This window comes from Oncorhynchus gorbuscha, linkage group LG03, assembly GCF_021184085.1.
Source record: "Oncorhynchus gorbuscha isolate QuinsamMale2020 ecotype Even-year linkage group LG03, OgorEven_v1.0, whole genome shotgun sequence".
Classification (NCBI taxonomy): Eukaryota; Metazoa; Chordata; class Actinopteri; order Salmoniformes; family Salmonidae; genus Oncorhynchus; species Oncorhynchus gorbuscha.
In genome coordinates this window covers 25541001-25554293 of record NC_060175.1, presented here as the reverse complement: position 1 = coordinate 25554293, position 13293 = coordinate 25541001, and the positions used below count along the sequence as shown (strand labels likewise).

Here is a 13293-nt window from a genome sequence, read left to right as displayed (position 1 = left end):
GTAGAGTAATAACATAATATGGCTAACTAAATAGCAATAGATCTGACATATCCGTCTTATGTTATCACTTTATCAGAATAGTTTATTCTTATATGGCTATGAATATCGGAGTCCACTGAAAGCAAGGTGATGTCGTCTGGTAATGACTTGCAGTTAGCCTGTAAGTTCTCCTTTAGAAAGACTACTTTCCTATCATTCCAAACCAATGCTCCAGAACTGTCATTACATTCTAGAATCAGACAAATAATTTGCAGCAAAGTTCAGAGGAGAGAGAGACACAGAGAGAGACACAGAGAGAGACAGAGAGAGAGAGAGAGAAAGAGAGAGAGAGAGAGAGAGAGAGAGAGAGAGAGAGAGAGAGAGAGAGAGAGAGAGAGAGAGAGAGAGGTGAGTAATGTGTTGTGTATGTTATGGCCTCTGTGCCATTCAAGACCACCAGGGTGGGGTGAAACATGTACGCATGGTGTGGCACAGTGTTTCGGAGAGGAGGGCGGTAGAGGAAGGAGGTCTGTGCCACTGTGAGGGGGCATTGAATGGCATCAGTATGGCTGGTCGTATATAGAGAAGGTAACCATCTAACCACAATAACAATCACATACTGGACAAAGAAACCAATGGAGACCACAGAAAATTTATATTTATAGATTATATTTATGAAAAGTGTTGAAAACTAGAGCTACTTATGTCAATGTGCTATAGATGAAGAGTAATTCATTCAAAACAGATTTTCTTTAAATAAAAAAACAGTGTTTTTGTCTTACCTAAACAGTGCAATTCCAGTATAAAAACCTATATGGATGTGTTTATTATTGAATTGTTTCTGGTTATAAAAATGCCAATATTATAAGGAGGGAAAAGAGCTTTTTCTACAACCCATTGACTCTAACGAAAACGGTTTGGGCATTAGAACAATCCTTAAAATAACTAAAGGAGTTGAAGGAAAGATGCACACCAAAATACATACTCTTTAGTAGTTAGCCTGGTTAAACTGGTTGAACACTGCACTCATCTTATTGAAACAATGGTGAGCACAGCATTCAGTCTGGTTTTAAAAGGTGAGTTCTTTAGTGTTGTAAAATAACAGAATGTGTGTTAATTTCCCAAGTTAAGTTAAACCTGTTCAGGTTTCAGTGCGTTTATGTAAATTAGATCTATCATGTAAAACCTAAGCGTATTACGACATACACTGAGTGGACAAAACATTAAGAGCACATTCCTAATATTGAGCTGCATCCCTTTTGCCCTCAGAACAGCCTCAATTCGTCTGGGCATGGACTCTTCAAGGTGTTGAAAGCGTTCCACAGGGATGCTGGCCCATTTTGACTCAAATGCGTCCCACAGTTGTGTCAAGTTGGTTGGATGTCATACGGGTGGTGGGCCATTCTTGATACACATGGGAAACTGTTGAGTGTGAAAACCCAGCAACATTGCAGTTCTTGACATGAACCGGTGTACCTGGAACCTACTACAAAACCCAGTTCAAAGGCACTTAAATATTTTATCCTGACAATTTTATCTTTTATCCTGACAATTAAATATTTTATCCTGACAAACGCTCTGAATGATACACATACACAATCTCAATCTCAATGTCTCAATTGTCTCAAGGCTAAGAAATCCTTCTTCAACCTGTCTCTTCCCCTTCATCTACACTGACTGAAATGAATTTAACAAGCGGCATCAATAAGGGATCATCGCTTTCACCTGGATTCACCTAGTCAGTCTATGTCATAATGAAAGAGCATAATGTTTTGTACACTCAGTGTATTTGTGTAGTCTTACCTTTATATTGCTACTGTACAGTGTCTGACCAGTGGGGATAGGTCTGACCAGTATAGGACCAGTGGGGATTGATCTGACCAGTATATGACTAGTGGGGATAGGTCTGACCAGTATATGACCAGTGGGGATAGGTCTGACCAGTATAGGATCAGTGGGGATAGGTCTGACCAGGATATGGCCAGTGGGGATAGGTCTGACCAGCATCTGACCAGTGGGGATAGGTCTGACCAATATAGGACCAGTGGGGATAGGTCTGACCAGTATCTGACCACTGGAGATTGGTCTGAGCAGCATCTGACCAGTGGGGATAGGTCTGACCAGTATATGACCAGTGGGGATAGGTCTGACCAGTATATGGCCAGTGGGGATAGGTCTGACCAGCATATGACCAGTGGGGATAGGTCTGACCAGTATAGCACCAGTGGGGATAGGTCTGACCAGTATCTGACCACTGAAGATTGGTCTGAGCAGCATCTGACCAGTGGGGATAGGTCTGACCAGTATATGACATGTGGGGATAGGTCTGACCAGTAGTTCTGACCAGTATATGACCAGTGGGGATAGGTCTGACCAGTATATGATCAGTGGGAATAGGTCTGACCAGTATCTGACTAGTGGGGATAGGTCTGACCAGTATAGGACCATTAGAGATAGGTCTGACCACGTATAGGACCAGTGGGGATAGGTCTGACCATATCTGACCACTGGAGATTGGTCTGAGCAGCATCTGACCAGTGGAGATAGGTCTGACCAGTATAGGACCAGTGGAGATAGGTCTGGCCATTATATGGCCAGTGGGAATAGGTCTGACCAGTATAGGACCAGTGGAGATAGGTCTGACCATTATATGGCCAGTGGGAATAGGTCTGACCAGTATAGGACCAGTGGAGATAGGTCTGACCATTATATGACCAGTGGGAATAGGTCTGATCTGACCAGTGGGGATAGGTCTGACCAGTATAGGACCAGTGGGGATAGGTCTGACCAGTATATGACTAGTGGGAATAGGTCTGACCAGTATAGGACCAGTAGGGATAGGTCTGACCAGTATAGGATAGGTCTGACCAGTATAGGACCAGTGGGGATAGGTCTGACCAGTATATGATCAGTGGGGATAGGTATAGGACCAGTGGGGATAGGTCTGACCAGTATCTGACCAGTATCTGACTAGTGGGAATAGGTCTGACCAGTATCTGACCAGTGGGGATAGGTCTGACCAGTATCTGACCAGTGGGGATAGGTCTGACCAGTATCTGACCAGTGGGGATAGGTCTGACCAGTATATGACCAGTGGGGATAGGTCTGACCAGTATAGGATCAGTGGGGATAGGTCTGACCAGGATATGGCCAGTGGGGATAGGTCTGACCAGCATCTGACCAGTGGGGATAGGTCTGACCAATATAGGACCAGTGGGGATAGGTCTGACCAGTATCTGACCACTGGAGATTGGTCTGAGCAGCATCTGACCAGTGGGGATAGGTCTGACCAGTATATGACCAGTGGGGATAGGTCTGACCAGTATATGGCCAGTGGGGATAGGTCTGACCAGCATATGACCAGTGGGGATAGGTCTGACCAGTATAGCACCAGTGGGGATAGGTCTGACCAGTATCTGACCACTGAAGATTGGTCTGAGCAGCATCTGACCAGTGGGGATAGGTCTGACCAGTATATGACATGTGGGGATAGGTCTGACCAGTGGGGATAGTTCTGACCAGTATATGACCAGTGGGGATAGGTCTGACCAGTATATGATCAGTGGGAATAGGTCTGACCAGTATCTGACTAGTGGGGATAGGTCTGACCAGTATAGGACCATTAGAGATAGGTCTGACCAGTATAGGACCAGTGGGGATAGGTCTGACCGATATCTGACCACTGGAGATTGGTCTGAGCAGCATCTGACCAGTGGAGATAGGTCTGACCAGTATAGGACCAGTGGAGATAGGTCTGGCCATTATATGGCCAGTGGGAATAGGTCTGACCAGTATAGGACCAGTGGAGATAGGTCTGACCATTATATGACCAGTGGGAATAGGTCTGAGCAGCATCTGACCAGTGGGGATAGGTCTGACCAGTATAGGACCAGTGGGGATAGGTCTGACCAGTATATGACTAGTGGGAATAGGTCTGACCAGTATAGGACCAGTAGGGATAGGTCTGACCAGTATAGGACCCGTGGGGATAGGTCTGACCAGTATAGGACCAGTGGGGATAGGTCTGACCAGTATATGATCAGTGGGGATAGGTCTGACCAGTATAGGACCAGTGGGGATAGGTCTGACCAGTATCTGACCAGTATCTGACTAGTGGGAATAGGTCTGACCAGTGACCAGTATAGGTCTGACCAGTATGGGGGGGATAGGTCTGACCAGCATCTGACCAGTGGGGATAGGTCTGACCAATATAGGACCAGTGGGGATAGGTCTGACCAGTATCTGACCAGTGGGAGCAGCATAGTGGGGATCTGACCAGTATCCAGTGACCAGTGGGGATAGGTCTGACCAGCATATGACCAGTGGGGATAGGTCTGACCAGTATAGCACCAGTGGGGATAGGTCTGACCAGTCTGACCAGTAAGATTGGTCTGAGCAGCATCTGACCAGTGGGGATAGGTCTGACCAGTATATGACATGTGGGGATAGGTCTGACCAGTGGGGATAGTTCTGACCAGTATATGACCAGTGGGGATAGGTCTGACCAGTGGGGAATAGGTCTGACCAGTATCTGACTAGTGGGGATAGGTCTGACCAGTGGGAGATAGGTCTGACCAGTATCTGACCAGTGGGGATAGGTCTGGATATCTGACCACTGGATAGGTCTGACCAGTGGAGATAGGTCTGACCAGTATAGGACCAGTGGGATAGGTCTGGCCATTATATGGTCTGACCAGTATAGGACCAGTGGACTGACCATTATATGACCAGTGGGAATAGGTCTGACCAGTCTGACCAGTGGGGATAGGTCTGACCAGTGGACCAGTGGGGATAGGTCTGACCAGTATATGACTAGTGGGAATAGGTCTGACCAGTATAGGACCAGTAGGGATAGGTCTGACCAGTATAGGACCCGTGGGGATAGGTCTGACCAGTATAGGACCAGTGGGGATAGGTCTGACCAGTATATGATCAGTGGGGATAGGTCTGACCAGTATAGGACCAGTGGGGATAGGTCTGACCAGTATCTGACCAGTATCTGACTAGTGGGAATAGGTCTGACCAGTATCTGACCAGTGGGGATAGGTCTGACCAGTATCTGACCAGTGGGGATAGGTCTGACCAGTGGGGATAGGTCTGACCCGTATCTGACTAGTGGGAATAGGTCTGACCAGTATCTGAGCAGTGGGGATAGGTCTGACCAGTATATGACCAGTGGGGATAGGTCTGACCAGTATATGACCAGTGGGGATAAGTCTGACCAGTATAGGACCAGTGGGGATAGGTCTGACCAGTATATGACCAGTGGGGATAGGTCTGACCCGTATCTGACTAGTGGGAATAGGTCTGACCAGTATCTGAGCAGTGGGGATAGGTCTGACCAGTATAGGACCAGTGGGGATAGGTCTGACCAGTATAGGACCAGTGGGGATAGGTCTGACCAGTATCTGACGAGTGGGAATAAGTCTGACCAGTATCTGACTAGTGGGGATAGGTCTGACCAGTATAAGGACCAGTGGGGATAGGACTGACCATTATCTGACGAGTGGGAATAAGTCTGACCAGTATCTGACTAGTGGGGATAGGTCTGATCACAGGTAGGTAGGTTGCTTAAAGGTGCAAGTAGAGTAACACGTAGAGGAATGGTTAACACTATAGAGAAGACTGACAGAGCAGTGGTTCGACCGAGACAGGGCCAGGGTGAGCAAGAACTCAGAAAGTCAACAGCTGTTGTTTTCGACCATACAGAAGGCTGAGGTCTGCGGTGATTATGCAAGTATCATAAAAATAACACTTAGAGTAAGTACCACTGTTATCTCAAAATGTTATAAAAATATTTTTAAAGCTTCAAGAGGATTCAAAAGGCTAAAATCTGACCTAGATAGTTTGAGTGTATGCATTGATAGGTAGGCTACGTGTGCCTTTAAAAAAATGTATGTATTTCTGTCCTTGAGCTATTCTTGTCTATTGATGTTCTGAATTAAGTCATTCTGTATTTTGTTTCATGTTTTGTGTGGACCCCAGGATAAGTAGCTGCTGCTTTTGTAACAGCTAATGGGAATTCTAATAAAATACCGATACAAGTTTCAAAGCTTGATGTTTCATGGCCTAATCATCTTTTTTTGGTGGTTGAGTCTAGATTCTACCTCATCGGGCGTCATTTAGTCTTTCTCTCTTTAGTTCGTCAGCTTTGTTGATGTTTAGAGAGAGGGAGCGAGATAGCGAGAGAGAGAGATACAGAGAGAGAGATACAGAGACAGAGACAGAGAGAGAGAGCGAGAGAGAGAGAGAGATACAGAGAGAGAGAGATACAGAGAGAGAGAGAGAGAGAGAGAGAGAGAGAGAGAGAGAGAGAGAGAGAGAGAGAGAGAGAGAGAGAGAGAGAGAGAGAGAGAGAGAGAGAGAGAGAGATACAGAGAGAGAGGGGAGAGATACAGACAGAGAGAGAGAGAGAGAGAGAGAGAGAGAGAGAGAGAGAGAGAGAGAGAGAGAGAGAGAGAGAGAGAGAGAGAGAGAGAGAGAGAGATACAGAGAGAGAGATACAGAGAGAGAGAGAGAGAGAGAGAGAGAGAGAGAGAGAGAGAGAGAGAGAGAGAGAGAGAGAGAGAGAGAGAGAGAGAGAGAGAGAGAGAGAGAGAGAGAGAGAGAGAGAGAGAGAGACTGAGGGGGGAAAACATTATGTGAAGTTGCACCTTTAAACATGTGAAGTGTGACTGGTTGGTGATGGTGAGTGGAGGCCCGAAGGATGCTGAGTACTCTGTGTGATACAGCAACGAGGGTGGCATGCCTACGTGCGTGTGTGTGTGTGCGTGTGCGTGGCTGTGTGTTACTATTAGTTCCACAGAGCAACATGTAACACTTACAGTATGTGCCTGCAGTGTGGCGTGGGGAGAGACGCATGGCATGGTGAAATGTTATGGATGAGAGCTGTCACGGGATTGGGGGTATGAAACCTGACACTGCCTTCTGATTGGTTGATCTGATGGTGAGGTTTAGTATTGGTTTACTCACAGAACTGGGAGATGGGCGCATCCATCTGGGCAGCTGCGCCCCCCTTGGAGTTGAGTTTCTGGACCTGGGTGGGGGGCACGGGCTTGTGGGACTGACCGGTGGCCCGGTACATGGCCTGGACCCACAGGATGCGGTCTTGCTCATCATCACTAGCAAAGATCACAGTGTCGCCCTCCTTCACTGCGTTGAAGAAGGTCCTCCCACCATCCAGACCTAGAGACAGAGAAGAGGGTTCAGGGACAAGTGTATGTGTGTATGTGTATGTGCGCATGCATCCATTTGTGCTTGTGTGCACGTGTGTATATAGAGTTAGAGACTGAAGTTTACATACAGTTTGGATGGTCATTAAAATTTGTTTTCCAATCACTCCACAAATTTCTTGAAAACAAACTATAGTTTTGGCAAGTCGGTAAGGACATCTACTTTGTGCATGACACAAGTCCTTTTTCCAACAATTATTAATGGACAGATTATTTCACTTATAATTCCCTGTATCACAATTCTGGTGGGTCAGAAGTTTACATACACTAAATTGACTGTGCCTTTAAACAGCTTGGAAAATTCCAGAAAAGGATGTCATGGCTTTAGAAGCTTCTGATCAATCGGAGGTGTACCTGTGGATGTATTTCAAGGCCTACCTTCAAACTCAGTGCCTCATTGCTTGACATAATGGGAAAATCAAATTAAATCAGCCAAGACCTCAGAAAAATTGTAGACCTCCACAAGTCTGGTTCAACCTTGGGAGCAATATCCAAATGCCTGAAGGTACCACTTTCATCTGTACAAACAATAGTATGCAAGTATAAAACACCATGGGACCACGCAGCTGTCATACCACTCAGGAAGGAGACGTGTTCTGATGCTGGCGGAAACAGGTACAAGAGTATCTATATCCACAGTAAAACGAGTCCTATATCGATATAACCTGAAAGGCCGCTCAGCAAGGAAGAAGCCACTGCTCAAAATCAGCCATAAAAAAACAGACTACAGTTTGCAATGGCACATGAGGACAAATATTGTACTTTTTGGATAAATATCCTCTGGTCTGATGAAACAAAAATAGAACTGTTTGGCCATAATGACCATCGTTGTGTTTGGAGGAAAAAGTTGGAGGCTTGCAAGCCGAAGAACACCATCCCATCCGTGAAGCACGGGGGTGGCAGCATCATGTTGTGGGGATGCTTTGCTGCAGGAGGGATTGGTGCACTTCACAAAATAGATGGCATAATGAGGAGGAAAATTACGTGGATATATTGAAGAAACATCTCAAGACATCAGTCAGGAAGTTAAAGCTTGGTCGCAAATGGGTCTTCCAAATGGACAATGACCCCAAGCAAGTTGTGTCAAAATGGCTTAAGGACAACAAAGTCAAGCTATTGGAGTGGCCATCACAAAGCCCTGACCTCAAACTTATAGAAAATTTGTGAGCAGAATTGAAAAAGCGTGTGCGAGCAAGGAGGCCTACAAACCTGACTCAGTTACACCAGCTCTGTCAGGAGGAATGGGCCAAAATTCACCCAACTTATTGTGGGAGCTTGTGGAAGGCTACCCGAAACGTTTGACCCAAGTTAAACAATTTAAAGGCAATGCTTCCAAATACTAATTGAGTATATGTAAACTTCTGACCCACTGGGAATGTGATGAAAGAAATAAAAGCTGAAATAAATCATTCTCTCTACTATTATTCTGAAATTTCACATTCTTAAAATTAGGTGCTGTTCCTAACTGACCTAAGACGGGGAAATTTTACTATGATCAAATGTCAGGATTTGTGAAAAACTGAGTTTAAATGTATTTGGCTAAGGTGTATGTAAACTTCCGACCTCAACTATATGTACCTGGCTGGGGGTCAGTGTAATCCACAGTGTAACCATCCAGCTGTAGCAGCTCCTGTGGCTCAGACTTCTTCTCTCTGTAGCTGCACATGGCAAAGGTGTACTGGCTCACCTGCATGGGAGAGGACAGACCCGTCATACCCTTCATGTGCTGAGGAACATTACAGGATCAGTCGTGACTTTTCAAGTATGAGCTTCTTTAAAAAGGTATTATATTTGTGTGGAAACCATCCCTTCCCAGTGGCAGTTTGGCAACCCCCCCTCCTTCAGCAACCCCCCCTCCCCCCTTAAACGGAGAGTCAAGACTAAACCAATTCACCTTGGTGGTGTGCAGACTGGTTTAATATTATTCTTAATGACTTCACACAATCAAAGAGCAACAACATGCCTGAAACTATATATTCACAGTATTATGAATGAATTATGGTTTATTTGGTAGCATTTCGTAGTGTGACTGATTTACTAATTTCATTAGTACTGTACAAAGTTAGAGGTGCGCTATTTGATAGATTCCCCCGCTCCCCCTACCTCCAGCTCCCAGAGGGGAGCCCTGAGGTCAACCTACCCCCACCCCCCTCCCCATCTCGTACTTCTGAGTGGGAGACCTTCCCAGGTAGTAGCCTGCCTAGCTCACAAACTAGAATCAGGGCGCCCACTCCGACAAAGTTAATTGACCCACAGTCCCACACAGTGACATGATATCATTGACATGACGTGCAAATGAGCATTAGAAAACCTATCGCGCAAATGTTACCATTACAATGTTTTCGTGCGGGTGCCCCGTGCCGCCCCCTGCAAGATGTCGCCCTGGGCGACTGCCAATGTCACCTATACCTAAATCCGCCACTGCTTCAGGCACATGTTTCCTAAGGTGTTGGTGGTGTACTAATTTGAATAACCTTTCAATTGAGCAGACCTGAAATTTCATAGGCTGATTATATACCTACCTGCACCAGGACAAAGAAACGCTTCTTCCATCGCTTCCAGACGTTTTTCCCAAAAGCCCACAAATACCTTCCAGAAAACAATGTTAAAGTTTATTACATGGCATTGGTATGAGAAATGGCTAATATTGTTTCCTGTATTGTAGCAACAGAATGGCCAGGTTTAACCCACACTAAATGTATAGACAAGACTGTATCCCCTCCTACGTGGAAAGTAGAGGCTGATCTAATCACTGTTTATAATATCTCTTACAGAAAAACACAGAATTTCACCTTACATTTGACATGTGTAGTTTCATGTTATCACATGTTGCTTTAAATGTTGTCACATGTTATCACATTAACTTCACATAAGATCACATGTGAAATGTATGTGGTTTCCATTAGGGATGACAATGATGTTTCATGCAGACTGGATGACCCTGAGTTGACACAGCGAGAATGAGTCACTTTGGCCTTTAAGCTAGAGGCTTTGTTGCTCCCCAAAGGTGAAACAGACAAGGACAAAATGGCCCTCAACAGGCAGGCAGAATGGTCATAAGACATCTAGTCATGTGCTGCAACTATAATATTATAGTGTATCTACGGAAACACAAGATAATTCATATAGATTGTCTCAATGAATTCCAACACCTGATGGTGGTCTGAATGGTATGTCAATGTCATACAATATTTATGATTATGGTCCTCAATCATTTGCAGAGCATTCCATGGGAAACTTTCTTTGTACAGATCAGATCAGATCTGCAGCCTGTCCATGCTTACCCAGAATGCTTCATGTTCTGCGGTTTGTCCATGCGGATGGCCAGTTTGATCTGAAGGTTCTGGTCGGGGCAGGCCTTAGTGATGGCCATCTTATGGAGCTCTGAGGCTTTGGGGCTGTTAGGGGTCGGGTGGAGGACCACCTGGAAGAGAGAAGTATCAAATAAATTCATATTGAAAGAGAAATTTAGAGATGAAGAAAATATGACAATATCTAAGCTAAACTACTTGTTTTTATCTTTTATTATTTAATCAGGTGAGTCCCATTGACATCTCTATTGCACTCCTCACTGCCTTTTCCCACCTGGAGAAAAGGAACACCTATGTGAGAATACTGTTCATTGACTACAGCTCAGCGTTCAACACCATAGTGCCCTCAAAGCTCATTAATAAGCTAAGGTCCCTGGGACTAAACACCTCCCTCTGCAACTTGATCCTGGACTTCTTGACGAGCCACCCCCAGGTGGTGAGGGTAGGTAACAACACATCCTCAACACAGGGGCCCCTCAGGGGTGCGTGCTCAGTCTCCCCGTGTACTCCCTGTTCACTCATGACTGCACGGCCAGGCACGACTCCAACACTATCTTTAAGTTTGCCGATGACACAACAGTGGTAGGCCTGATCCCCGACAACGACAAGACAGCCTATAGGGAGGAGGTCAAAGACCTGGCCGCGTGATGCCATAATAACAAACTCTCCCTCAATGTGATCAAGACAAAGGAGATCATTGTGGACTACAGGAAGAAGAGGACTGAGCACTCCTCCATGTTTCATCCATGGGGATGTAGTGGAGCAGGTTGAGAGCTTCAAGTTCCTTTGTGTCCACATAACCAACAAACTAACGGCAGGGTAGCCTAGTGGTTAGAGCGTTGGAGTAGTAACCGGAAGGTTGCAAGTTCAATCCCCCGAGCTGACAAGGTACAAACCTGTCTTTCTGCCCCTGAACAGGCAGTTAACCCACTGTTCCTAGGCCGTCATTGTAAATAAGAATTTGTTCTTAACTGACTTGCCTGGTTAAATAAAGGTAAGATAAAAAAATAAAAATTAAAATGGTCCAAGCTTACCAAGACAGTTGTGAAGAGGGCAAGACAAAAACCTATTCCTCCTCGGGAGACAGAAAAGATTTGGCATGGGTCCTCAGATCCTCAAAAGTGTCTACAGCTGCACCATCGAGGGTATCACCGTTGCACTACTACCTGGTATGGCAACTACTCGGCCGCCGACCGCAAGGCACTACAGAGGGTAGTGCGTATGGCCCAGTACATCACCGGGGTCAATCTTCCTGCCATACAAGACCTCTATACCAGGCACTGTCAGAGGAAGGCCCTAAAATTGTCAAAGACTCTAGCCACCCTAGTCATAGACTGTTCTCTCTGCTACTGCATGGCAAGTGGTACCAGAGTGCCAAGTCTTGGTCCAAGAGGTTTCTAAACTTCTACCCCCAAGCCATAAGACTCCTGAACATCTAATCAAATGGCTACCCAGAATATTTGCATTGCCCCCCTCCACACACCTTTTACACCACTGCTACTCTCTGTTATCATCATCTATGCATAGTCACTTTAATAACTCTACCTACATGTAAATATTATCTCAATTACCTAGTCTAACCGGTGCCCCGTACATTGACTCTGTACTCGTACCCCTCAGTATATAGTCTCTACATTGACTCTGTACCGGTACCCCCAGTATATAGTCTCCACATTGACTCTGTACCGGTACCCCCAGTATATAGTCTCCACATTGACTCTGTACCGGTACCCCCAGTATATAGTCTCCACATTGACTCTGTACCGGTACCCATTTACATTTACATTTAAGTCATTTAGCAGACGCTCTTATCCAGAGCGACTTACCCCCAGTATATAGTCTCCACATTGACTCTGTACCGGTACCCCCAGTATATAGTCTCCACATTGACTCTGTACCGGTACCCCCAGTATATAGTCTCCACATTGACTCTGTACCGGTACCCCCAGTATATAGTCTCCACATTGACTCTGTACCGGTACCCCCAGTATATAGTCTCCACATTGACTCTGTACCGGTACCCCCAGTATATAGTCTCCACATTGACTCTGTACCGGTACCCCCAGTATATAGTCTCCACATTGACTCTGTACCGGTACCCCCAGTATATAGTCTCCACATTGACTCTGTACCGGTACCCCCAGTATATAGTCTCCACATTGACTCTGTACCGCTACCCCCAGTATATAGTCTCCACATTGACTCTGTACCGCTACCCCCAGTATATAGTCTCCACATTGACTCTGTACCGCTACCCCCAGTATATAGTCTCCACATTGACTCTGTACCGGTACCCCCAGTATATAGTCTCCACATTGACTCTGTACCGGTACCCCCAGTATATAGTCTCCACATTGACTCTGTACCGGTACCCCCAGTATATAGTCTCCACATTGACTCTGTACCAGGTGTATTGGAGATATCTCCATCCAGTGAGTCTGTATTCAACACCATGAGTCAGCATTCTCAACGTTTCTGAACAGTCAATTCATTTCCACGAGCTTCCATTAAATCTTAATCGTGCTCTGGCAGCCTGGGCCCCGGTGCTTTGTGACACGTTTGAGCTGGTGGCTCAGCCTATCTGTGTAGCTGTGTATCTGTGTAGCTGTGTATCTGTGTAGCTGTGTAGCTGTGTAGCTGTGTAGCCGTATCAAAGGAGAAAGAAGCGCAGCAGCCGACACTCTCCACTACTCCGCGTCGCTCTGCTCCACACTGCCCCCCTGAAGAGAGGGCCTAATCTATCTTTGCTGAGTTAAAGAGCTTTGAGGAAG

General features: G+C 45.8%; 1 protein-coding gene across 12 annotated transcripts in view; it reads right to left on the bottom strand.

The window, feature by feature from the left end:
• Positions 1-13293, bottom strand: part of LOC124029232 (calcium-dependent secretion activator 1-like) — a 176884-nt gene that overhangs the window by 36507 nt on the left and 127084 nt on the right. For all 12 annotated transcript variants that reach the window (XM_046341047.1, XM_046341052.1, XM_046341056.1 and 9 more), the window contains exons 8-11: positions 10496-10635; positions 9734-9800; positions 8790-8898; positions 6952-7164 (exon numbers count right to left, since the gene is read on the bottom strand). In XM_046341047.1, coding sequence (XP_046197003.1) covers positions 6952-7164; positions 8790-8898; positions 9734-9800; positions 10496-10635 — 529 coding nt within the window. The remainder of the gene's footprint in view (positions 1-6951; positions 7165-8789; positions 8899-9733; positions 9801-10495; positions 10636-13293) is intronic.